The sequence below is a fragment of the Papio anubis genome, chromosome 14 (assembly GCF_008728515.1).
Source record: "Papio anubis isolate 15944 chromosome 14, Panubis1.0, whole genome shotgun sequence".
In the NCBI taxonomy this organism is placed as follows: Eukaryota; Metazoa; Chordata; class Mammalia; order Primates; family Cercopithecidae; genus Papio; species Papio anubis.
In genome coordinates, this window is record NC_044989.1 from 45,740,162 (window position 1) to 45,768,086 (window position 27,925).

At 35.2% G+C, this 27,925-nt stretch overlaps 1 protein-coding gene across 1 annotated transcript in view; it reads right to left on the reverse strand.

Moving 5' to 3' along the window:
* Window positions 1–27,925, reverse strand: part of SRBD1 (S1 RNA binding domain 1) — a 220,320-nt gene that overhangs the window by 88,100 nt on the left and 104,295 nt on the right. The window contains exon 15 of the mRNA XM_021924804.1: window positions 10,508–10,599. Within this exon, the coding sequence (XP_021780496.1) occupies window positions 10,508–10,599 (92 nt within the window). The remainder of the gene's footprint in view (window positions 1–10,507; window positions 10,600–27,925) is intronic.

The window sequence follows — 27,925 nt, forward strand, 5'->3', positions numbered from 1 at the left end:
ACAAAAAGTAAATGCAAACTTTTATGATGAATTATGTCATCAGAATTCCTAAGCATTCTTGAACACAAGTAGTTTGACAGGATTATAGATTTAGAAAAACAAATAAAACGTTTATTCCCTATACTTACAAGATTACCTATTCATTCTTTATGTAAAGCATAATAGGATACCTCATGCTTCACAGAGCAAGCAAAATCTTGTTTTAAATAATTCTGCATCATTACAAATATGATATTTTTATATGTCAAATATGCTTATTAGAACTAGGTCCCCCAAATAATGAACAAATGATATAATTACCTCCTTTTTTAAAGTTCCCTTTTTTTAGAGATAGGGTCTCACTCTGTTGCCCTGGATAGACTACAGTGGTGCCATCACAGTTCACTGCAGCTTTGAACTCCTGGGCTCAAGCAATCCTCTTGCCTCACCCTTCCAAAGTGTTGGGATTACAGGCATGAGCTACTGCACCCAGCAGAATCATATCTTAATGCAACCAGAGATCAAGCTACTTGGCTAATGAATATACTCATGTGGCCTTGAATATGACTGCAAGATTGCCCTGGCAAGTGATCTCCTTCTGTCCCAACTGCTTGTCTCTTAACACACCATAGTTCTAATTACATCCCTTTCTTGACCATTACAATCCATGCTCAAGAAACTTTAGAGTTAATTTCAAACATTCCTTTAACTGTGTCACGATTTTACTTGATCGTCATTTATTGTCATTTTTTTACCAAATATCAATAAAAATTCACATCTTTCATTTATAAGATAGAGTTAGCTAGAAAAAAAGATATTACAACTCTTACGAATAGTTCTAAAGGTAACCTCCCTCTCCAGTAGCATATTTACGTTGAGTCTTTCTACATGAACTGCTTCCATTTTCAAAACACATGGAAGCTGATCAGTGTCACCTTCTCATACAGGTTGGATGAAATATAAATTCATTAAGTGAAAATATTAAGACCATCAAGGAAAATCCTGTGCCTGTTTCCATGTTAAGCTGTTCAAGGTCTGGAAACAAAAGTCATCTCTTGCAAGTGACTCTCAGATTCTCCAGTCACTGATTTGTACCACTTCTCTAATCAGACATAAGATCTACTTATCTACTGTGAACATCAAGTTCAACGCAAGATCATTCAAGTTTTTTTCATATCCTTTATTACTACATCTAACATAATAGTGACATATAGCTCCTTGCAAAGCAAGCTTAGAGAACATTGAGCTGGTGTTATACAATCTATTTCTCTCCCAGAAGAGATAGGGATTCCAAGGCCTTCACATACATCTTTATTATTTAAAGAAATCAATTACAAAAGGTTAGTTAGTGCAAGCACTGAAGGTGATAGGAGAAATGCTTTTCTCTAATAACCACATTCATTATTACAGATTTAAAGTAGAGATATGCTTGAATTTCTCTAAAGCAAGTATTATTTCTTTAGCCTAACATTTAAATGTGTGATGTAAATGTAACATTTAAAAGTAAGAATGATTTTCAACACGTATACATTGCCTATATACTTTTGAGTAAAAACAACAAGAAAAGCCCCCACAACAGTAAACCAAGTCAAGAATTTAAGAATATATGGATACCTCATTGTATTGCATTTCATTTTATTGTGCTTCTCAGACACTGCATTTCTTACAAATTGAAAATTTGTGGCAACCCTGAGTTGGGCAAGTCTATTGGCACCATTTTTCCAACAGCATGGGCACACTTCTGGTCACTGTGTTACATTCTGGTAACTCTCAGCAATATTTCAAAATTAAATTATATTTGTTATGGTAATCTGTGACCAATGATCTTTGATATCACTATTGTAATTGTTTTAGAACACCACGAACCACACCTATAAGGTAACAAACTTAATCAATAAATGATGTGTGTGTTCTGACTGCTCCACCAAGTGGCTATTCCCCTCTCTCCCTCTCCTGGGGCCTCCCTATTCCCTGAGACACAATGGTATTGAAATTAGGCCAATAAATAACCCTACAATGGCCTCTAAGAGTTCAAGTAAAAAGAAGAGTCGCATGTCTCTTACTTTAAATCAAAAGCTAGAAGTAATTAAGCTTATTGAAAAGACATGTTGAAAGCGGAGAAAGGCTGAAAGGTGGCCATCTTGGGCCAGTTAGCAAAGTGGTGAATGCAAAGGAAGAGTTTTTGAAGGAAATTAAAAGTGTGACTCCAGTGAACACACAAATGATAAGGAAGCAAAACAACTTTTTGCTGATATGGAGAAAGTTTGAGTGATTAAACCAGCCACAACATTCCCTTAAGCCAAAGTGTAATCCTGAGCAAGGTCCTAACTCTCTTCAATTCCATGAAAGCTGAGAGAGGTGAGGAAGCTGCAAAAGAAAAGTTTGAAGACAGCAAAGGCTGGTTTGTGAGGGTTAAGGAAAGAAGCCATCTTCCTAACATAAAAGTACAAGATGAAACAGCAATTGCTGATATAGAAGCGACAGCAAGTTATCCAGAAGATCTAGTTAAGATCATAATGAAGGTGGCTATAATAAACAGCAGATTGTCAATGTAAACAAAATAGCTTTCTCGTGGAAGAAGATGCCATTTCATTTAGGACTTTCATAGCTAGAGAGGAGAAGTCAATGCCTGGCTTCAAAGATTCAAAAGACAGCCTGACTCATTTTATCAGAGGGGAATGCAGCTGGTGACTTTAAGTTGAAGTCAAGGCTCATTTGCCATTTTGAAAATCCCTGGGTTCTTAAGAATTATGCTAGATTATGTAGCATCACATGCTACAGATAAACCTTTTGTGACAGGAGAGTCCACTGCCTGTGCTCTATCAATGAAACGACAAAGCTTGCATGATGGCACATATGTTTACAGCATGGCTTACTGAATATTTTAAGCTCACCGTGGAGACCTACTGCTCAGAAAAAAAGATTCCTTACAAAATATTAGTGCTCATTGACAATGCACCTGTCATTCAAGAGCTCTGATGGAGGTGTACAAGATTAATACTGTTTTCATGCCTACTAACACAACATCCATTCTGTATACCATGGGTCATGGAGTAATTTTGACTTTCAAGTCTTATTTTTTAAGAAATACATTTTGTAAGGCTATAGCTACCACAGATGGTGATTTCTCTGAGGATCTGGGCAAAGTATGTTGAAAATTTTTGGAAAAGGATTTACCATTCCAGATGCTATTAATAACATTCATAATTCATGGGAGGAGGGCAAAATGTCAACATTAACCAGAGTTTGGAGGAGGCTGATTTCAACTCTCATGGATGACTTTGAGAGATTCAATACTTTGGTGGAGAAAGCCACTTCACATGTGGTGGAAATAGCAAGAAAACTAGAATTAGAAGTGGACCCTGAAGATGTAACTGAATTGCTGCAATCTCACAATCAAACTTGACATAATGAGGAGCTGCTTTCTTAGGGATAAGCAAAGAAAGTGGCTTCTTGACGTGGAATCTATTCCTGGTGAAGATGCTATATGAACATTGTGGAAATGACAAAAGATATCAAATATTACATAAACTTTGTTGATAAAGCAGCAGCAGCAGGAATGGATAACATGGACTTCAATTTTAAATAAAGTTCTACTGAATGTAAAATGCTACCAAACAGCATCACATGCTACAGAGAAACCTTTTGTGAGAGGAGAGTCCACTGATGCAGCAGACTTCATTATTGTCTTATATTAAGAAACTGCCACCACATCTCAGCCTTCAGTAACCACCACTCCGGTCAGCAACCACCAACATCAAGGCGAGACCCTCCACCAGCAAAAAGATTGTGAACTGCTGAAGGCTCAGATGATCATTAGCATTTTTAACAATATTTTCTAATTAAGGTGTGTACATATTTTTTTGAGATATAATGCCATTAGATTCTTAACACACTATAGTGTAAACATAACTTTTGTATGCACTGAGAAAACAAAAATGTCATACAACACTTTTATAACTCCTATATCCAGGCTTTAGAGAGAGATGGTGCTACTTTCCTGCCGGCAAGATAATCAAGAATGAGTTGTTTAGTAGACAGTAATAATGCAGAGCTCTAGGTTGAGAATGATCAAGCCGACAATAGATTCTTGAAAGTAAGAGGGAGATAGCTCAGGAAAAGGGAGTCTAATGAATTGCTGATAAAGATAATTAAGAGGGAGGAAGAGTTATGGCCCAAAACTTAGGGAACGTCACATTTTGAGACAAAGAAGAAAAGGAGGAAGTAAAAAAAGAGGCAGAGAATAAGTGATGAGGACAGCAAAGTAATAGAAGTCAAAAAGATTTCTGGAAAATGTTAAACATAGTTACACGCGTCCCACTTTTTATTCTCAGGTATACGCTCAAGAGAAATGGAAACATTATGTCCATATAAAATGTTATTCATGAATTTTCATAGCAGCCTTATTCGTAATAGCCAAAAATGTTAAAAAAAAAAAAAAAAAAAAAACCATCAACTGATGACTACACAAAATGTTGTATACCCATACAATAGAATGTTATTTGGCAATAAAAAGAAATAAAGGGCTGATATATGCTACAGCATGTGGAATCTTGAAAACATTACACTTAAGTGAAAGAAGCCAGTCACAAAGACCACATATTGTATGATTTCTTTTATATGAACTGTCCAGAACAGGAAAATCCATACAGAGAGAAAGTACATTCATGTTTGCCAGGAGTTTGGGTGGTGAGTGAAGACAGTAATGGAAGTGATTGCTAATGGGTATGGGCTTCTTTTTGGGATGAAGTTATAAAACTAGACGGTGGTGATAGTTGCACAGCTCTAACCATACTAGAAAACACTGACTTGTACACTTTAAAAGGGTAAATGTTATGTTATGTAAATTATATCTCAACAAAGCTATTGTTTTTTAAAATGTAGTATGTCCAAATGTATGCCAAATACTATTTTGCCCACATATAATGACAATAGTTTGCTGTTTCACTACTATTCACCATTGTTCAGAAAACTCTAGTTGATGCAACTTGACAAAAAGGGAAGATATAAATATTGAAATGACATTATTTACATATGATTATCTACCTAGAAAACCTAAGCAAATCAAATGAAAAAATATCAGAACTAACAAGATTCCAATTAGTTGGGTAGTTTCAAGACACACAAACAAAAACTGATGCTTCTACCATATACTATCAAACCAATAACACAGGAGTTGGGGAGTGGAGAGAATGAGGAGATGCTGGTGAAAGGGTACATACTTGTAGTTATACGTTAATAAATTACAGAGATCTTATGTATAGTATGATGAAATTAAAATGTAATAAAAACAATAAAACAATCGATTCATGGATAAAAACCTATTCACAATGTTAAACATACACACACACACACACACACACACACACACACACATATATATATAAACAACCCATGAATAATAAAAATAAAACATGCAGAACAGGGATGAAAGTGGAAATTTTACAGAATTTCACTCTATATACTACAGACTTTTACAAATACAGTCATCCTGTATCCTTGGGTGATTGGTTCCAGGATCACTGCAGACACCAAAATCTGTGGATGCTCAAGTACTTTATATAAAATGGAGTACCATTTGCATAGAACCTACACACACCCTGCCATATACTTTAAATCACCTATAGGTTACTTATAATACCTAATACAATGTAAATGCTATGTTAATAATTGTTATACTATATTTTCAAATCTATATTTTTTATTGTTGTATTTTTTTTAAAAATACTTTCAATCCACGGTTGAATCTGTGGGCACATGCAGAGGGTCAACTGTATTTATTAAATGGCTTTAAAGTTCATTTGCAAAAAAAAAGAAATACTATGAAAAATGCAATTTAAAAAAATTAAAGCAAGGCATATTATAAGCCACAGAAATTGAGAGTTGCATTGTGGTAGGCTACATAGACCAATGAAATGAGAACATAAAGTACATATAGGGATTTTAGAGGTTTTTTTAATAAATGCTAATTTATTAAATGGTAACATAGCTCAATGTATAGAGGAAGACAATTAATATGGGACAATAATACAAAAAGTTAAGCATTAGAGAAAAAAATTACACTTGATATGCCAAAAGTTGGGAAGGGATCCCAGACTGAGTAAAGATTATCATCCTAAAAGACATGCAACCAGAGCTACTTCCTATGGATAAGTGGTTGAGTATATAACTTGCATGCCCACAGACAGTAACCTTGAAAGCAACATTTCTCTTCACTCATAATATGTCTTATATCCAAAGAAAAAGAATGTCATGGGTTTTGGCCTTTCAATTCTATGAAATATCTAGAATCCTAAAGCTTCTGGAGCAAATCAATTTATTTGCTTAAAAGACTATAGTGAACTGTACTCTCTTTAAAATTTGTCTCATCCTGTTATCTAGCAATATTAGACATCTGTATTTTTAAAGTCCAATATTCATCTCATTTTATCCTTCCCCTTGACGTCAGACAGGAACAGAGGAAAATAAGCAAAATTCCCCCATGTTGTCTTTTTCAGCCAACAACTCCAAATTAGAATTTTTTCACTATAATGTTTATTAAAATGTAGTTTTAGCAGTCTTGATGCAAATCTATTATAATCTTGACCCTCTAAGTAATAATTACATTTTTGAACAAGAAGCTGAGAAATATGTTGAACTGAAAAAAATTTTCTGTATCCTCACTGTAATGGAGGTAGACTGAAGGTTACCCAACTAGTGTAAACTTTTCAAAATTCATAGATGATGTACCTAAAAAGGGTGACTTTTATTTTATGTAAATATATCTCTAAATAAATAAAATATTTTTTATTTCTTTGAGAATGTTAAACTTTTTCTTCTGTCTTCATCATCTCTATTTCCTCCAAGTAGTTTTTTTTCTTCCCTAGTGTATTTTGGCATCCATTTTTAATATTAATAGTATAAGTTTTCATTACATGTTAGGTGACCTTTGACTGTCCACCAGGGGCAGGATGCTAAAACAATGACATTAAGTGCTTTGCCCAGTGGTTAAGGCTTATCAACTATGGCTTTACTTTGGGTGCTGTGGCCATTTCTTTGTGGTACCTCTAATCTCAAGTTTCTTCAATGTTGTCTCTTGTATTGACAGAGTCCTCTTATCTGCATAGATTTATTCCTCTCTAAGATCTCTACAACTGTATGTAAATATTTCCTCAACTCCCCTTTACTTCAGTAGCATCCCCACTCTCATTTGTAAGCTGTGTCCTCCTTTGTAGAATCCTTGTGTTTAACCCTCTCCAGAGAACAAATCCCCAGTCTTCTGCAAAGGTAGTGAAAAGACAGTTCCTCAACTGTTGTGGAAGGGGATGTTAATTGCTGTTGTTATTTTATTGAGGTGAAATTCTTGTAACATATAATTAACTATTTTAAAGTACAGAAATCAGTGGTACTTAGGATACTTGCAATATTGTGCCTCACCACCTCTATCAAGTTCCAAAACATTTTCATTATGCCAAAAGAAAACCCTGTACCCATTAAGCAGTCACTCTCCATTCCTGTCTCTCCCCAGTCCCTGACAACCTCCAGTCAGTTTTCAATCTCTACAGATTTGTCTATTCTGCACATTTCATATAACCATACACTATGTGGTCTTTTGGGATTGGCTTTTTTTACTTATGTTGGCATGACATTTTTGAGGTTCACACGGTGTTGTAGCATGTACCAGTACTTCATTCTCTTTATGGCTGAATGATATTCTATTGTATGGATGTACCACATTTTGTTTATTCTTTCATCATGTGAGTTGTTTCCAACTTTTAGCTATTGTAAATAATGCTGCTATAAGCACTTGCATACAAGCATTTTGGTTGAATACCTGTTTTCAATTTTTCTGGCGACATGTGTAGGAGTGAAATTGCTAGGCCTATGTTTAATTTGGTCTCGTTGCTTTTTAAACAGACTTTCAACCAATACTTTCATTTTCAACCCAGCCTCAACCCTCTCAGCATACTTCCAAAGTACTTGGCACCATTTCCTGAACGTATAGGGGTTGTGTGATCCATCCTAGGTTAGTTCTGTATTTTCTACAATGCTGTCTCAGAATTCAACATTCTCAAGTTGACTAGGTGACTTATTGCTCATCTATCCACTTTAAGCTTCAAATCTTGTTGTTGCTATCTGTTCTCCCATTCCTTTTATCTTAGTAGGTTTTATCTTACTAGGTTTATGCTTTCATTCTATCATGTCATTTAAATCAATTTCAGAAGGAGAGAAGGAATAAAACATACACTCAATCTTCCACTTTAAATCCATAATAAACAGTTTAATATTACCCATCTACTATATCCATCCAATTTAAAGGCCACGTACAATGCATCATGGGGAATATAAGCATATATATAGAAGACAACTTCTATTTTCAGTAAGCTGATAAACTGGTCAATGAGATGTAGTAATGAGGGTCATTTTCTTACACATGCTTAACACACACATGAATGCTGAAGTTCTGTTATATTCTTATACAGTAAACATTTAGAGGACTTAAAGGTAAAATCCACACCTGTAGGTAGCTCAGATCTCACATAAAGTAAAAAGTCACCCCTGGCATCAATCACCAGGAAAAAGAAAGACTCTCAATGAGAAATAGGAATTGAAAAGAAAGTGGACTCTAGAAAACCAAGAGTAGAGACTCCAACCTCTTTGAATATTTGACTCCAGGACCAGACTCAAAAGTGTCTAGGTATATATTAAACATGGTCATTGCCACATAGAAGTGAGCTAAGACACAGAAGGAAGACACAGATACTTAAACTGAATCACACACCGAAGACATAGCAGACTTTGAAATTAGAGTAATTAGAACCATACAATGATTTTCCATTTTATTATCTTCTATTTTCATAGAGTCTTGTTGGAACGTTGTAATTCTGTCTCACCTATAATACTGTGACAATTATTTACACACATGGGCCAGTGGTTAAGAAGAAACAGCAGTTTCTTCAGCAGTGGGAGGCCTGAGGGATTGTTATCTCTCAGAAAATATGGTCTAAATATTTTTTCAAACACACTATTGGGAGATACCTTCTCAGTGCCAACTTGAGAAATTCTGGATTTTATTTTTTTATAAATGAAAGTGCCCTTTTATCATAGAAATTAGGTACACAAATATTATGTGCACATTTACTGGTTATCTGGCCTCTTTAAGCCTTAGTTTCCTATTTTAAAAGTGGGGATAATAATAAATATCTCACAGGGCAATAGAGAGGATAAAATAATCTTGGTAACATACCACAATGTTTCACATATACTAAGTGCTTAAAAAATTACTATTGGCAGATCCCAGTATGACTACTTTTCTATTCCTTCTGCCATTATTATTATAAGGCAACCACAAAAAGAGTACATGGTGAGGAGATAGAAATCACGCTGAGCTGCTGTGCTAAGAAGCAGCTTCCCAGGAGAAGCAAGATTTTTAGCTAGGATTTAAGAAGATGATCATTTTAGAGAGTGAATTATGTCATGAAACAACTGAAGGGAAACTACAAGTTCTTTTGGATGTAAGAACACTTTTATATTTAGATTAATGTAAAAATTTCATATATATCTCTCCAGGTATAAATTTCAAGAACAGCCAATGAAATCTGATGATAATATTTAAGGAAAAAATTAAATAACAGGTCCATTACTAACCAAGCAGTCTAAATATTCACCTATTATACAGAAAAATGCACTGACCTGATCTAACATATTATGATACCAACTGCTTTCCTGAGATGCATCAAAGTATCTTAATTTCTTCACACACAAGATTTTGACTATTCCACATTACAGAAATCAAAGCAATCAAATACAACCAAAACCAAAGCAGGCTGTTTTAAGTAAAACATGATCAAATGACAACTCTATTAGCAAGACAAGAAACTAGCCATTTGACAAATATTTGGCACTAAACTGAAAGTCTGTGTACATTCATAAATTTGTATTACAAATATTTTTGCCAACAAAAAGCTTTAATAATATTTTGTAACAATAATAAAAGATCTTATTGAGACAGAGTCTCACTCTGTCACCCAGGCTGGAGTGCAGTGGCATGATCTCGACTCACTGCAACCTCTGCCTCCTGGGTTCAAGCAATTCCCTGCCTCAGCCTCCTGAGTAGCTTGGATTACAGGCCCCTGCCACCATGCCCCACTAATTCTTGTATTTTTAGTAGAGATGGAGTTTCACCATCTTGGCCAGGCTAGTCTTGAACTCCTGACCTCGTGATCCACCTGCCTCGGCCTCTGAAAGTGCTGGGATTACAGGCTTCAGCCACCGCACCCAGTCTATTATTTTTATTACTGAACTCTCTGGCATTTAATGTTGCTAAAGACTTTGTGGGTTAACTTTCCACTATAGAATAGTAGTGTTCTTTAAAATAGTACAATATTCTTCCTCTTCTTTTCCATAATCACTTTCTTTCTAATATGCCAATTCTTATGCATGTAGTGTAACTTTAAATTTTCTTTGATATTTAGAATATTTAGCATGCCACACATGCTGTCCAAAATATCAAAATCACATGTTTTTGTGATGGTTCATAGTTTCTTACCTGCACTTCTCAAATTAGGGTCCAGTCCTGGCATCTCTTTGTTAGCTTCAGGGCTGACACTGTAGATTGATGCTCCTGCTTCACTGACGATACTGAGAAGACAGAAAAAGGGGAATATCATTTTCCAAACTTCCTGCCTGGTCAAAGAAAATAAAGGAATGAAACCAGGCATTACAAGAAAAAAAAAAAAAAAAAACAGGGCAAAGTGTTCTCTTCATATCTCAATGATACTGACAGCATCTGATATTTCATTAATATAAAATGATGATGCAGTGTTTGTTTTTTTCACATATGAAATACACAGACTTAAATCCATAATGAATTCAATCAGTTGCTTTCTCTGTCACTGGTAACAATAGATGGTTTACAGATTAATACAATGAATACTCTCCCATGATGCCAACGTCAAAATTTTCAGAATGCACTTAGCCTCTCCTGTGTTTATAATCCATATTGACTGACATTTATGATTCTTATCTGGATGAATCATTCTAAGGCATCTTGGAGAGCATATGGACATATGTGTGCATATGTGCACATGCAGACATACAAAAAACCACCATCATAAGCACTGTTATTGTTATTACCTGGTTATAATTTACAACCACAACATGGAAAAAAAAAGGGGATCAGACAGGACGTCATCGACTTTTCAGGAGGGTCTGAAAATCATCATCCTTTCAGTGAACTTAAAGCCTTCAACTCAAGCAGGTGTTAATTCATTTCATCATTTATTTAATCAAATAGTCACACAAATCATTCTCTTTCATTCTCTTCCTTTCTTCTTTGGCTACAAATACCATAGAAACCGCAATGAGAATACTGCCTTACAGCTGACATTTGTATGGGGATTGCCATTTGTACAGCTTATCAGAAATTTTTACATTAGAGTTCTCCTTTATGATATGACATGCAAAGAAACATCATCTATTCTAAGTACACACAATACATGTGGTTCTACACCACGTGACCATGTAGGTGTCAATATTCAAAACCAGAAACATGTTAGGACTCACTTTTTAATCCACTCTTAGCAACCTCCCTCTTTCTCTGCTCCTCAGTATTTACTTCAATTGTATGAGGCAAATTTAATGGATGACATTTAACATATTGCCCCACTGTAACAACTGAACATTGAGAAGTATAATGTGGAAAAGTTAGTTTGCTATCCCCATCTTTGGAGAATTCTTGAATAAATTTTTATGACAAATGTAAGCCACCATAACTTGAAAAGATTATTCTGGGGAATGTGAGGACTTCTCTTTCTGCAACCAAGATCTACTATCTTAAATTTAAATAGAAAAAAATAAACACTACAACTGAAAAGCAAGCTGCTCATCCTATTTTTCATCATCACCATCATCATGATACAGTAAGAACTAACTGAGTGCATATTATACACAAAGCAAAAAAACACTTTACAGACATTATCTCATTTAACAGAGTAGGTTCCATTTTGGGGATAAGTAATAAGCCCAAGATTATATAGCTGGAAAGGAACTGAGTTAGATTTGTACCCTAACCTGCTTGATTTCCAAGTCTGAGCCTTAACCAGCACAACCAGGTAACCCTTAAATAGTTTCTCAAACTCTCAATAAAATGAGAATTCATATTTTTGTGCCAAACAACAAATGCAACATATTTTCTAAGGAAGAGCTATTTTCCTAAACAAAAGATCCAGAAGAACTCATCTCTTTCTTCTTTTACCTTTATCTTAGATCAAAAGGTAAAGTGGATTGTTTACTTATCTAAAGCAGAACTTAAGGACATATAGGAGTCAAAATGTGTTCCATAATTTCAGAGACCAGCTTTAAAATTAAAAGGTAATATTGCTTTTTCTCCAAAATAAGATTTAGATTATGCTTATCTTCTAATAATATAATGATCAAGGAGAAAATGTAATGTTAAATAAAGCTTGTAGTGAAGAAAATGTAGTGTGACATAATAATGTGATGTTAAAACTAACTTAAGAAGTGATTTTTTCAGTTCCATTATAGTGGCATTTCCTAACCGGGGGCCCTTGGACTACTGGGCAGGGAGAGGCAGGATTAATCAGAACTGTACGTAAAATGTTTGTGTTTATATACATTTCCCCCCTAGAAAAACAGGCTCTAGCATTCATTGACTACTTAGAGAAATTCATGACCCCCTGAAAGGTTAAGAAACGGTACTTAACCCAGGATAAGAATATTTAGCAACCAGCTATGGAAAATTCAGTTTTAAATACAAATCAACATTCAATCTAAGAAAGTCTTTTCTAAAAAGACAGAGTATCCATAAAAGTACAGGCTAGACCTATTATTAAGAGAAAAGAATATTTTTTAAAATATCACCACAGATTTATTTTCTATCACTTCCAGAAGCCTCCCAAGTTACAACAATTTAAATAAAAGGAACTTAAACGGTAAATAAAAATTCCAATTAACTGTGGTTTTTAGCAACTGGGTACCTGAGAATTTGCCGGGCTCTTGGAGGTTATAATTTTCAATAGACTGAGAGAAACTATTGCAAAGAAAAACACTCAGATAATAAATATTCCTCCAAATACCATACTGCCATTTCTTTTAAACAGAGGAATATAAAACAGATGTGACACATTGCACCCAAAGATTTTGGATTAACATTAATATTAAACCAATACAAAGTGTAGTAAATTTCATATGCTTTAGTTACTGAATAGTAAGTGTCTGATAAACAGTTCAGTGCTCAGCATAGATCAGAAATCTTAAAAACCTAAATGAACAGAAAAACCTCAACATTGAGTACTTCAATATAAAACCTTTAAGGACCAAAGAAGTATATGTGACAAGAATTCATGAAACAAATCAAACTGGGAGAGGTGATGATTTTTTTCCAGACGTTGTTAAGAACAAAAGCTATAATACCCTCCTTTTTTCATTCCTATTTAAGAGTTCAAGAACAGACACTTGCCGAAAATATACTAGATTTACAAAAACACTTTCTGTTTGATGGGAAATTTTCCAATAAACTATTGGGAAATTATTCCAATTATCTCTAATATATTTTGAAGAAAGTAAAAATGAACTTTATATAAAATTCATACATCTAACGATTTAATATTACATTTCACGAAACAAATTTCTCACCAGTACAAACAAATTAGGCTCAAAATTCTAGCAATTTGATTATTTTATGTATTTTGCCATGAAGCAAATAAGACTGAGCAGAATTTATTATTTGGGGGGATTTTAACTGCCACAGTTGTAATTCAACTCATTATTTACAGATTATTACAGTACTCAGAAGGCCCTTCAAATTGCTATAGTTGAGACTTTCACCTAAACCAATACATTAGTATTTCAAGCTTTAGATATAAGAAATTACACTTCAGAAGCTACCATTGAATTTACATTTTACCAGATCTATAATATGACAATTCTCTATAATTAAATTGATAATTAAAAAGATTTTATTTAAGCACTATTTTTAGGATTTTTATTTTAAGGAAACAAACCACACACTTATAAACTAAAAAGCAAGTAAAGTACCTACAATATCAATGCATTCACTTTCGTATTTTTTGACAAAAACCTTACGAGTTAAAAATGCTAAGTTTTATTTAATTAATTTATTTTTTTGAGACAGAGTCTCGCTCTGTTGCCCAGACTGGAGTGCTATGGCGTGATCTCGGTTCACTACAACCTCCACCTCCCAGGTTCAAGTGATTCTCCTGCCTCAGCCTCCCAAGTAGCTGGGATTATAGGCGCCCACCACCATGCCCGGCTAATTTTTGTATTTTTGGTAGAGACGGGATTTCACCATGTTGGTCAGGCTGATCAGAATCCCTGACCTCAGGTGATCCACCCGCCTTAGCCTCCCAAAGTGCTGGGATCACAGGCATGAGTCACCATGCCTGGCAAAAAAAGGCTAAGTTTTATCTTAGGTAAAATTCAATGGTGTTACTTACATAAAGCGAATCATTAATCAATATAATTTGTTTTCTTTATAAAAGATGTATGTTTAAACAACAGAATTGATATTGCTACAGTTTACAAGTCTTTTCTACCATGACAGATTGTAAATTGATGGACCTTTTAAAACTAGGTTTCCCAAAACATTTCTTACAGTGACTATTCATTCTGACAGTAAGGAATGTTATTATCATTATTATATTTTGCCAAATTGAGATGGGAAGGTGAGATTATTTTCATGAGAAAGAAAAACTAGTTTGTTTTTTTTTTTGTTATTGGGCTAACAGTTTTCACATTCATTTACAAGATTTCATGAAGACTCTGCATGAATTTCTTTTCTTCCAATTTCTCAAATATGTAAATAACTTGGTTTTTCTGATTTTTAAAAAAAATTACATGCCTTCTTATGTTAACAGAAGAACTTAATTTAAAGGTAATTTGCTTAAATAAAAATGCAGTTATTTAGTAAGATACCAAAAATCAACTGGGATATAATTTCTCAATACTGACTGATATGTTTTTAATTCTTTGCAAAAGTATATTAGAATTCTTCAAGTTCTACAAATATCTAGCATCTTCCTCTTTTCCTTCCTTCTGCCTATCAAAAACAAATGTATTAAAAAGCTACTATGCCAAATCCCTAGCTCATCTCAAAGTTTTAAAAATAATTTATCTAAAAAACATTCTTCCAACTTGTCAGACCGAGAAACGTATCATGAGAGATTAAATGACTTGCACTAGGTTTCTCAACAAGTAATAGAAAGCACTAAAAACATGAGCCAACATAAATCTTAATTATTTGCATATGAGATAACCTGTTCTGAAGTATCAAAAGAATAACTGTTTGTATTTTAGGGCTAGGAGACAAGGCCAAAAACTAAACTACCACAAATAATAAGGGTTCTAAGATTTAATGCTTAAAGGGTACAGCTTACTTCTAAGAAAATATCAAAGCAATTTTAAATTCTTTTATTTAATGATGAATTATCATTTCAGGGATTCTCAAATGAGCAATATCTAGTCACCTTAAAAACTTAGGTAGAGCCGGCACGGTGGCGCACGCCTGTAATCTCAGCACTTTGGGAGGCCCAGGTGGGTGGATCACCTGGGGTCAGGAGTTCAAGACCAGCCTGACTAACATGGTGAATCCCGGTCTCTACTAAATACAAAAAAATAAAATAAAATAAAATAAAAACAAGCTGAGCATGGTGGTGCATGCCTGTATTCCCAGCTACTCGGGAGGCTGAGGAAGGAGAATTGTTTGAATCTGGGAGGTGAAGGTTGCAGTGAGCCAAGATTGTGCCATTGCAATCCATCCTGGGCAACAAGAATGAAATTCCATCTCAAAAAAAAAAAAAAAAAACCTTAGGTAATCTAGTGAAGAGGACATAGGGAAACAAGCAGAATCATGCCCTGTCAAAGACTCTCAAACTGTAGAACTCTTGGATGGTAATTTGAAAATCAGATCAAAAATCACAAAAATGTACATTCTCTCTGAACAAGCTATTGTATTTTTAACAATGTATGTGAATGAAATGTAAAAATTCAAAAAAATTAAACCGCACTATTTATGATAGCACAACTGTGACTGAAACAAAGTGAAAAAAATGCCTATCATTAAAGGGTTCATTTAATTACACTGCCATTAGAAATTATTATTATAAAACATTTTTATCTTATGTAAAATATTTATGATAAATTATTAAGTTAAAACTGGGTAAAAGAAAAAAACAGAAGGCTTATGTAATATGTTAATAGTATTTAAACATGTATTATTACTTTAATTGTATTCTTGTTTCTTTAAGTTTTTCTGCAATAACCATGTAATACTCATATGTAATCAGAAAAGGTTTAAAATGTAAGAACAATTATTAATTGGACAAGGAATCATATCAGATAATGGCCAACTTTTTTTTTTAATCTACCAAACTTTCTTTTAAAGTTATTAAAGTTATTGTGAACTTAAATCTGGGTAAACACTATCATTTGTAGATCTCAAGCAATGACATTTTATGATATCATTATGATAATATAAAAGAAAGATAGCTAAGCAGAAAAGTTCTGCAAGAGTAAGTTCTCAACTTTTACACACAGGCCATATAAGAAGCAAATGAATGATAAAAAAAAAAAAATCTTATAAGAAAATACATATTATACATCCTAAAATTTCACTTGGTCCTTGCCCTCTTGAATTTTACTTGGCCTCCCAAGTTATCCTTCATGATCACTAAGGCATAATCAGCTCACTATCTACAATATAAAAGATGTGAGGTGACACAGCAGTATGCCAGGAAAGTAGTATGTATGAAAAAATACTAAGGGCAAAATATGGTGAGGCAGAAAAAGAGAAAGAAAACACACAACCTCCTTATTTCAATACCAAAGGAGTTTACCTTTGGATATGTAACACTAGCACCATCTGGTGGAGGACAAGTTAGAAGCAATTCTTCAATTACCAGTGTTTTGTTTTTGTTTTGCTAAGTTTGTTATGTTTCAAAAAAGATGATCATTTTCCACAGAGACCAACTCTAGCAGTGGTACAGTTATCACACAAAGGATCCATACCAAGCCTGGGAGAATACAAAAAGTCTAACAACCAGAGGATCTAAGTATACTCCCAGATGGACATCCTATCCTATCTTAGCTACAGAGCAATCTTTCAAAAGAACAGAATTCTCTTGGCTACTTCTCTTTTGGTGCCCCATACCACAGTGATGAAAAGAACACTTTACAACCACAAAGAAACCTAAAATGGACAGATCCGAATTACCAACTAAAAAGCAGAGCTTTAATTTGGACTTTGGGATTCCAAACTTCACAGAGATGACAAACTCAATGGTACCTTCAAATGTCATCATGGGGAAAAGCAAATCAACAAACTGAAGGACAAAGAAGATGGAAAGTTTGTCTCCTATTTGTAGATTAAGTCCCTCTACTGAGGCAGAAGAAATTTCGACAAAGAATGGCATGAGCAGAAATTGTCGTTTCCCATTACCTTCCACAGTAAGCATCTCACTATCTCTCTTCCCTCCTTCCCCGCATTCTGCTGTTCTTTTTCAAAATCCCTTTTATCTTTTTTCTCCACCTGTATCTGATAACAACATAAAGCTGTTATAAGTACTGCATGGCACCACTAAGGGAACTGAAGAAAAAACCTGCCACAGGACCAACTACAAGACCTGCTGCATAAGTGGCATTAGACTAGGCAAGAGGCAAGGGCCTGGTTGACTCTGGGACAGGAAAAGCAGGCTCACAGAGAGGAAGGAACAATAACTGTGGAAGAAACCATTATTTGCAACAGTACTATAAACATTTCAGGTTCACCGCTAACAAGATACAAAACCTAAGGGGGCAGGGAATAAATACTATTCTAATTTTATAATTAAAATGTTCTTTGGTCAACATTTTGAAATGTATTGACTTAAAAAACATAGTACGTCAACCCAACTGCCATCCCCCCAAAACACCCAAAAGTTGCTTCTCCTGATTCTTGCAGTTAACTCCAAAATTATCAATTTCTTACGTACTCAAATTTGTATTTACTCATATAATACCAGATTATCTGCATTTGTTTATACTTTTCAAGTGCAACTTCATTCAGATACAAGTTGCACAGAGAATTCTGAAGTTTTCTTAACGAAGAGAAAAGTTTGCTTTATTTACTCTTCTACTGCTCCTATGTCTTGTTTTTTTATTTTTAGCTTAAATGCATCTGTGGGAGTTTGTCCAGTAATAAATATGAGAAGTTCAGATTGCTATGGAATAGATTTTTTAGAATAAAATATATTGCAAATTATTCTACTCCATCATTATCTAATAACATAAGAGAGAATTAGCCAACTTTGAGAATATTCTAATATTTTGCTATATTTTCCCAATAATACTATTAAAAGCGTTAAAAAAGAATGACAACAAAAAAGAAAATCCCAAATAAACAAACAGAAAAAAAAAGCAAAAGGAAAGAACAGTAAGAAGTAAATAATAATTAAAAAGAGAAAGACAGAAGCAGAGATATACTTTGCCAGCAACAAACAGCCCAGTTCTTTTCTACCTATAGTTGAATATAGTTTTGGAAATAACAATGGTTTCTGCTATATTCACTAATATGTTTCTATACTGTACTGTTAACATCTCAGCGACTCCGCTAACAAATGACATACATTTATGACGCCATTCCTCACTTCTCCCTTTCTCCCTTCTCTTACATTTGTTTATCCCTCTCCCCATGAACTCTACTTCCCTCTGTACTTATACCTCAGCAGGAGTCACCACTATCCAGTCAAAGGAGACCCTATCTACAAACTTCATCTAACATACTCACCTCCAGTTTGGATCTTGAAGCTCTATTCTGGAGCAGCCTCAACTTTTAAAATTTCTGTTGGCCACCCAGCTAATGCTGAAAAAAAAAAATTCTGAAAACACATGCTATGTACAGATCAGCCTCTTTTCTAATCATGGTTTTTAAAGTACACTGAACAGATGAGGGAAAGAATGAGTTGCTCAGTTCAGCCGGCTGCTCCATTTACTTCTTTATCTATAGTCAGATCTTTACTTTTTTGGGATCACTGCACATTTCTGACTCTGCTATATTACACTGTGTAAATATTTAGGAGACATAATTCCTTTCAGGGATCTAAATTTCTACTGTCGTTATGGCAAATGAACCTGTTTATGCTATGTTCATTAACTAACAGCAAGCCTAAAAGAACACAGGAATTTACCAACATATGGTACACAAACATCACAATCATAAAGCTTCTCACAGGGACATATCAAGAACATGAAAGGCCAGTTTATTTTTACTCTCATTGCCCTATAATTTCCTTTAACTCTACTAAAATAGTCCTTAATTCAAACCTTTCCTGCAGTTACAGGAACAGGGTAGACTGTACATAAATGGTACCAAAAACAACCCATACTTCCACTTAACTTTCCTTGAATCTAGAGCAGTAATTCTCAAACTGGAGCCTACATCAGAATTAGCTGGAGGGTTTGATACAGACTGCTGGGCTGCACCCCCCCAGTTTCTACTTCACTGTGGCTGAGAATTTGCATTTCTAAGAAGTTCACTGGGCCGGGCGCGGTGGCTCAAGCCTGTAATCCCAGCACTTTGGGAGGCCGAGACGGGCGGATCACGAGGTCAGGAGATCGAGACCATCCTGGCTAACACGGTGAAACCCCATCTCTACTAAAAAAAAAAATACAAAAAAAACTAGCCGGGCAAGGTGGCGGGCGCCTGTAGTCCCAGCTACTCGGGAGGCTGAGGCAGGAGAATGGCGTAAACCCGGGAGGCGGAGCTTGCAGTGAGCTGAGATCCGGCCACTGCACTCCGGCCTGGGTGACAGAGTGAGACTCCCTCTCAAAAAAAAACAAAAGAAGTTCACTGGTGAATTAGATACTTCTGGTCCTGGGACTACTCTTTTTAAGGTTTGTTGAGGTATAATTTACATTACATAAAATTCACCCATGTTAAGTATATATAATTCAATGACTCTTAATAAATGTTGTACAACCATCACTAAAATTCAATATCATATTAATTTTTTTCTTTTTTTTAAGAAACTGCCAGCCAGGTGTGATAGCTCATGCCTGTAATCCCAGCACTTTGGGAGGCTGAGGTGGGCAGATCACGAGGTCAGGAGTTCAAGACCAGCCTGACCAACATGGTGAAACCCCATCTCTACTAAAAATACAAAAATTAGCCGGGCATGGTGACACACACCTTAATCCCAGCTACTCAGGAGGCTGAGGCGGGAGAATCACTTGAGATCGCACCACTGCACTCCAGTCTGGGTGACAGAGTGAGATTCCGTCTCAAAGAAAACTGCCTAGGTACAATGAAAGAAGGCTCCAGTTTGTTCATATCCTTGACAATACTTGTTATTTGTCTGTCTTTTTAGTATAGCTATTTTAGTGGTTTTGAAGCGGTATCTACTTATAATTTTACTTATATTTCTTTAATCATTAATGATGCAAATCATTTACTCAATGTGCTTATTGGCCTTTTCTAATCTTCTTTAGTGAAATATCTATTCTGCCCATTTTTAATCGGTTTGTCTCCTTACTAGTGAGTCATAAGTGTTCTTTATGTATTCTAACTACAAGTCTTTTATCAGATACAATATTTGCAATTATTTTCTCCCAATTTCGGTTTATCTTGTCATTCTCTTAATGGTTTTCTGTGTGTGTGCTCATTTTGATTTTTGAAAATTACTTGATATATAACTGTTCATATCCTTGGGGTATTTTTGGGGGTACATGTGGTAATTAGATACCTGTATATAATGTGTAATGATCAAATCGGGTATAAGTGGGATATCTGTCACATCAAACATCTATTTTTCTTCGTGCTGAGAACATTACAATTCTATTCTATTTAAAAATATATAATAAATTACTGTTAATTATAATTTCCCCACTGTACTACTGAATACTAGAACTTATTCCTTCTATATAACTTCTTCATGCCCCCAACTCTGGTGACTACCATTCTAATCTCTATCTCCATGAGGTCAACTTTTTTGTCTCCCACATATGAGCGAGAACATGCAATACCTGTCTTTCCGTGTCTGGCTTATTTCAGTTAGCATAATGGCCTCCAGTTCCATCCATGTTGCTGCAAATGACAGGGTTTCATTCTCTTTTATGGTTGAATAATATCCCATTGTGTATACATACCACATTTTCTTTATCCATTCATCAGTTGACAGATACTTAGACTGATTCCATATCTTGGCTAATGTGAATAGTGTTGCAATAAACACGGGAGTACGGTATCTCTTCAACATACTGAGTTCCTTTCTTTTGGATATATACTCAGCAGTGGGATTGCTGACTTATATGGCAGTTCTATTTTTAGTTTTTTTTTAGAGAACCTGTATAGAGTTTTCCACAATGGCTATACTACTTTACCTTCCCACCAACAGTGTATGAGTGTTCCCATTTCTCCACATCCTCTCCAGCATTTATTTTTTACCTTTTTGATAACAGTTATTCTAACTGTGGTGAAATGACATCTCATTGTGGTTTTGATTTTCATTCCTTTGATGATTAGTGATGCTTAGCATTTCTTTAATATATCTAGTGGTTATTTGTATGTCTTCTTTTGAGAAATGTTTGTACAGGTCTTTTAACTATTTCTTAATCACAGTATTCGTGGGTTTTCTTTTGCTATTGAGTTGTTTCACTTCCTTATATGTTCTAGTTATTAATCCCTTTGTGATAGTTTGCAAATAATTTCTCCCATTCAGTAGGCTATTTCTTCATTTTCTTGATTGTTTCCTTTGTTGTGCGGAAGCTCTTTAGCTTGACGGAATCCCATTTGTCTATTTTTGCTTTGTCTGTGCTTTTGAGTCCTTACCCCAAAAATCTTTGCCCAGACCACTGTTCTGCAGCATTTCCCCCATTGTTTTCTTTCAGCAGTTTTATAGTTTCAGGTCTTACATTTAAGTCTTTAATCCATTTTTAGTTAATTTTTATATATGGTAAAAAATTGGGATCTAGTTCCATTCTTCTGCACACGGATATCCAGTTTTCCCAGCATCATTTATTAAAGAGGCTGTTCTTTCCCCAGTGTGTGTTCTTGGCACCACTGTCAAAATGAGTTGGTTCCACGTGTACAGATCTATTTCTGGGTTCTCTCTTCTGTTCCATTGGTCTATGTGTCTGTTTTTATGCTAGTATCATGCTGTTTTGGTTATAATAGCTTTGTAGCATACTTTGAAATCAGGTAGTGTGATGCCTCCAGCTTTGTTTCGCTCAGGGTTGCATTAGCTATTTGGGGTCTTTTGTTGTTTCATTTGAATTTTTAGTATTTTTTTTCTACTTCTATGAAGAATGTCACTGGTATTTTGATAGGTATTGCATTGAATCTGTAGGTCACCTTGGGTAGTAAAGATATTTTAACAATATTAATCCTCCCAATCTATGAGCATGGAATATTATTCCAACTTTCTGTCCTCTTTAATTTCTTTCACCAGTATTTTATAGTTTTCCTCGGAGAAATCTTTCACTTCTTTGGTTAATTTTATTCTGTGTGTCTCTCTCTCTCTCTCTCTCTGTGTGTGTGTGTGTGTGTGTGTGTGTGTGTTTGGTTATTCTGTGTGTGTGGTGTGTGTGTGTGTGTGTGTGTAGCTATTATAAATGAGACTGCTTTCTTGATTTATTTTCCAGATTGCTGCTAGTATATATAAACAATATTGATTTATTTATTTATTTTTTTTTAAAGACAAGGTCTGGCTCTGTTGCCCAGGCTGGAGTGCAGTGGCACAACCACGGCTCACTACAACCTCCACCTCCCACGCTCAAGCCATCCTGCCACCTCAGCCTCCCAAGTAGCTGGGACTATAAGCACATGCCATCATGCGGCATGCCCAGCTAATTTTTTTGTAGAGACTGGGTTTCACCATGTTACCTAGGCTGGTCTTGAAATCACGAGCTCAAGCAATCCACCCGCTTTGACCTCCCAAAGTGCTGGGATTACAGGCGTAAGCCACCACAGCTGGCCAACAATACTGATTTTCATATGTTGATTTTGTATTCGCAACTTTACTGAATTCATTTATCACTTCTAAAAGTTTTTTGGTGGAGTCTTTAGGTTTTTAAAATAAAAGATCATGTTGTCTGCAAACAAGGATAATATGACTTCTTTCTTTCTAATCTGGATGCTCTTTATATCTTTCTCTTGCCTAATTGCTCTGGCTAGGTCTATGTTGAATAGAAGTGGGAAAGTGGGCATACTTATCTTGTTCTGGATCTTAGTAGAAAGGCTTTCAGTTTTTCCCCATTCAGTATATTAGCTGTGGGTTTGTCATATATGGACTTTATCATGTTGAGGTATGTTCCTTCTCTACCCAATTTGTTGAGAGTTTTCATCATGAAGGTACATTGGATTTTACTGAATGCTTTTTTAGCATCTACTGAAATGATCATATAGGTTTTTGTCCTTGATTCTGTTGATGTGATGTATCACATTCACTGACTTGCACACATTGAACCATCCTTGCATACTTGGGATGAATCTCACTTGAAACACAAAACTTTTTAATTTAAAAAAAAATTTTAATTTTTAATTTAAAATATTTTTAGACAAGATATCACTCTGTCACCCATGCTGGAGTACAGTGGCATGATCACGGCTCACTGCAGCCCCAAACTCCTGGGCTCAAGCAATATTCTTGCCTTGGCCTCCCAAAGTGCTGAGATTATAGGCATAAGCCACTGTACCCAGCAAAAGTTTTTAATTTTGATGAAGTCTAGGACCACACTCTGAGAATCACTAGAATCACTGTTCTAAAGCCTCAAAAACTCAAAAGAAATACCAAGCCCTTGAAAAATGTGAAAGCTTAAGAGTTTTCCATCTGTACAATACATAAATATCTCTTGTAGCTTCAACTTTTCTGTTTTGTTTTAGCAAAGCCTATCATAACTGGCATCCTAAACATATTAGCCCTTTTTATAAAGAAAAGAAAACTTGCAACTGACTTTAATGTATTATGGAATAAATAAATCTATTTTCATTTATTTCAGCTTCAGATGGGCCTGAGCTATCCCCTAGGAAGACTGGATGGAGTATTCATACTAAAGAATATGGATTGCTGTGCCAGTGTTTTCAGAATCATTGGTCAGTCCTATGGCTTTTGACATCCTACTTATGAAAAATATAAGAAATATGTCTACTTTACAAATTAATAAGAAAGATAAATGGTGCACTGTGGTAAAGATTACAGAGAACAAGCATATCGTCTTAAAAATACATTTGATTTATCTTGGCATTTTTGTCTAATTTTATTAGTCATTTTCATTTTAGAGCCATTTAAAATAATTCACATTCCAATTCAGCCCTTTCTTTGTTGAAAATCTTTTGTACTTCAAGTTAAGAGGAACCAAAGATGGCAGCTAAAGTTCAAATCTTGTCTTATACCATAATTAGCAACAGTATGAAACATACTTCAACAAATGTAAAACATTTTCAGGTCAAAGTATTATTAAGGTTGTTCATTTCCAAGGTGAAACCCAAAATAATGCATAGTTTTTCCTTAGTGATTATCCACTTCCAAAAAGTAAATCCAAAGAGGAGAAGGCTTATATGAATGCTATTTCTATAACCTAAGACATATATTCTGTAATTCTATGGAAAAACTGTTCTAATAAGAAGAATCCAGTTAAAAGATAAAGACAGTTTAAATTTGCAAGAAGAATCCTTCTTTATATAATTCAAGTCAGTGTAGCTAGCCTAAGCAAGAAGCTTTCTTTACTGAAGAGCTACTAAGCTTCTACTATAAAATATTTTCAAATATTTATGTTCTAATTCATGGATCTTATTGATAACATAAAAGTCATTAGTCCTTATTGCCTTCTAATTGCTCAAGATGGATTTTACATATCTACTAGTCTTCACAAATTATCTACTAGTCTTCACAAATTACACTATAAGGAACAAGCCTGTTGGCCCATCTTCATTCTCCCTTTTCCATGTGCCACTTAAAGCCACTTGAGAAAAAGCTTTCCAAAGTGATGCCAGAGGATGTAGCTTCACATCTGACCCACAATCTTTCAACATGGTCTGGTTCCCAAAAAATGACTTTTAGGGCATTTTTTTCATCCAATCTTTTTGTTTTTTTGCAATTCAAAAAGATTAGAGTCATTGGAATTTCTTTTCCAAATTACACCAAATTAGACTATCACCATCTCTGTGATGTAATCAGACTTGAGATTCAAGACAAAGATTAACATATTAGAAATAGAGGAAATAGTTTACTCAATAGCATACAGCCAATTATAATTTAACCATAATATTAAAAGGTAATAATATGCAAAATAATACTTTTTTACGCCTTCCTTTTTTTACCAGAGTTCAATTTCCTTCCTTAAACAGGCAGCTATTAATTACTAGAAGGAAAAAACTTATCACTTATCAAGTAAACACTTCTCCTGTCTTTCATTACTAATCAATCACCTAGACTCAGAACATTTAGATGGCTCAAGAGGGAAAAGGGAAGAGGAAGCAGCAAGGACCTTAAACAGGAGGTCTTATGCCTGGCAGTTTTAGATTTGATGGTCATCAGTGTGCACATGTGTATGACATATGATCATAACAGAAGCTCATCGTCAAAAATCTGCAATTTCCTAATGAAGTTTTTAATAAAAATGAGGAGTAAGGATGGGAACACCCCGCCAACCCTCATTATTATCTAGTGAAGTCCAGAAAATAATCACTAAAACCTTTACTTCTACAAAGATCAAGTTAGTATCACACCAAATAGGTGCAAAGGAGAATAAGGACACATAAACACAACTGAACCTTCTACACAAAACCTGTGGTGCACTCTCAAAAATAACTGAACTGTACCACTTCAGCAATTCATCCATCTATGAACAAATGCCCTCAGCCTATTCCTGAGAAAGGAAAAAATCAGTTATATCTGTCTTCATCTTCATCTTGTCTGAAAATCTTGACATTTTTCAGCAAGTAAAGGTTCCAAATGGCAGGTGTCAGAATGTCTTAGCCTCACATGTGGTGCTAGAAGGCAGAAAAAGCAGCAGCAGCATGTGGTCATGTCAGAGCCACAAAAAAGCCGCCTAGAGAGCACATTTCGAAAAGAGCAAACCTCAGACTCAGTTAAATCAATCTAGTGCTAGATGCCACTATCAGAACAAAGCTGTGGTGCCAAGGATTAGCTGCCCAGAGAAACATTCAACTCAAGGCTCTCACATAAGGGAAAATAGCTGAGCACAATGGCACCTGTCCACATCCCGTGCGTATAATTGGATCAAACGGCAGAGAAGAAAATGGCCACCAAATTCTTTGTTTAATCTACAAATTAGTATAATTTTCTCAAGGTCCTTTTCAGTTATTCTAAGGTAAATAAGATGAATCTCCTGCATTTGCACAATACTTAAGAGCTTCCTGAAGTGTTTCAAGATCTACTAACTCAAACCCATTTTAATATTTACAGCTTTATCAGGAAGTCAGGAGCATAAGTAAGCTCCTCATATTTGGAGTAAGAGAGACCTGAAGAGTTAAATAATCAGACCAAAATAATCTAAAACCAAGACTTATATCTTCTGCCTAATCCTCTCCTTCCAGTCATCTTTTCACTGGTTTTACCAATAATAAGAAAGCTTCGGAGGCTTTTAAAAGTTGTTTGTGAATATCAGTCAATTACCATTTTTGTTCCCAGAGGTTAACATAATTAGCATGATAGTATACTTTGTTGCTACTCAGACCTGAGTCTAAGAAAGGATAATAATGTTTAAGGAATACTCAAAGCAGGAGATGCTGGAGAAACATAGGGAGGATCGTTTACTGTCAAGCCATCTGGTTAGATACATCAGAAATCAAACAAACTAGGATTCACTCAGATGAGCAGTACATGATTAATAATACAATCCATCCATGGAAAAAGCAAATTTGTCCTCATTTAGGTTTTCTTTTTTTTTTTTTTTTTTTTTTTTTTGAGACGGAGTCTGGCTCTGTCGCCCACGGTGCAGTGCAGTGGCCAGATCTCAGCTCACTGCAAGCTCCGCCTCCCAGGTTTACGCCATTCTCCTGCCTCAGCCTCCAGAGTAGCTGGGACTACAGGCGCCCGCCACCACGCCCGGCTAGTTTTTTGTATTTTTTTAGTAGAGATGGGATTTCACTGTGTTAGCCAGGATGGTCTCGATCTCCTCACCTCGTGATCTGCCCGTCTGGGCCTCTCAAAGTGCTGGGATTACAGGCTTGAGCCACTGAGCCTGGCTAGGTTTTCATTCTCTAATGGAACACACACAGGGATCACTGGGCCAAAGATTCATACTTCAAAGCCACTTCAGTTCCTCTCTTATGGCACAAGATAAAGCACAAGCAGGAGCCAGGACTTTACTTGTATTTAACTTAGTAATACTTTAACGTAAAACAGTGCCAACAGAAAGGCCTTTGGAAGTATCCAGAACAGGTATGATCTTCTAATTCTCTCACAGAGAAGTTGAGGTTTCCTCTATAATATTTTTTACTCCCTAATGAAATTTTTTATTCCCCACTGACATTTATTTATTTGCCATACACTTGTGCCTATTTCACACTAAAACAGCCCAGGGGAGCCTACATTATCTTGCCTTGTCATCAGGTAGCAAGTACTATTCTTAAATTCTATGCTCAATTAATTTCTCATCTTCATATTTTCAGATCTTCTTCTAAGGCCAATTAAAATATACAGCATGAAAAGGATAAAAACACCTATTAATAACAGACCCATAGTCATATGAAGACTAAGAGTATTCTCACATATATGTTCTACAGTCTAAAAATCAAATGCAAATTAAATAAAGTGCATATTAAATAAAAAGTGTTTTCTAAATTAATTTCTTATTCACCATTTAGTCTGCAGGTTTCCAGTTCTCTAAAACAAGTCATTTTGATATGATTTCTATGTCTGCTGTCTTTTTTCCTACACACTTGGCTGACTTAATTGATTCCCGACTTTCTAGCATCTCACATATCTGTTTT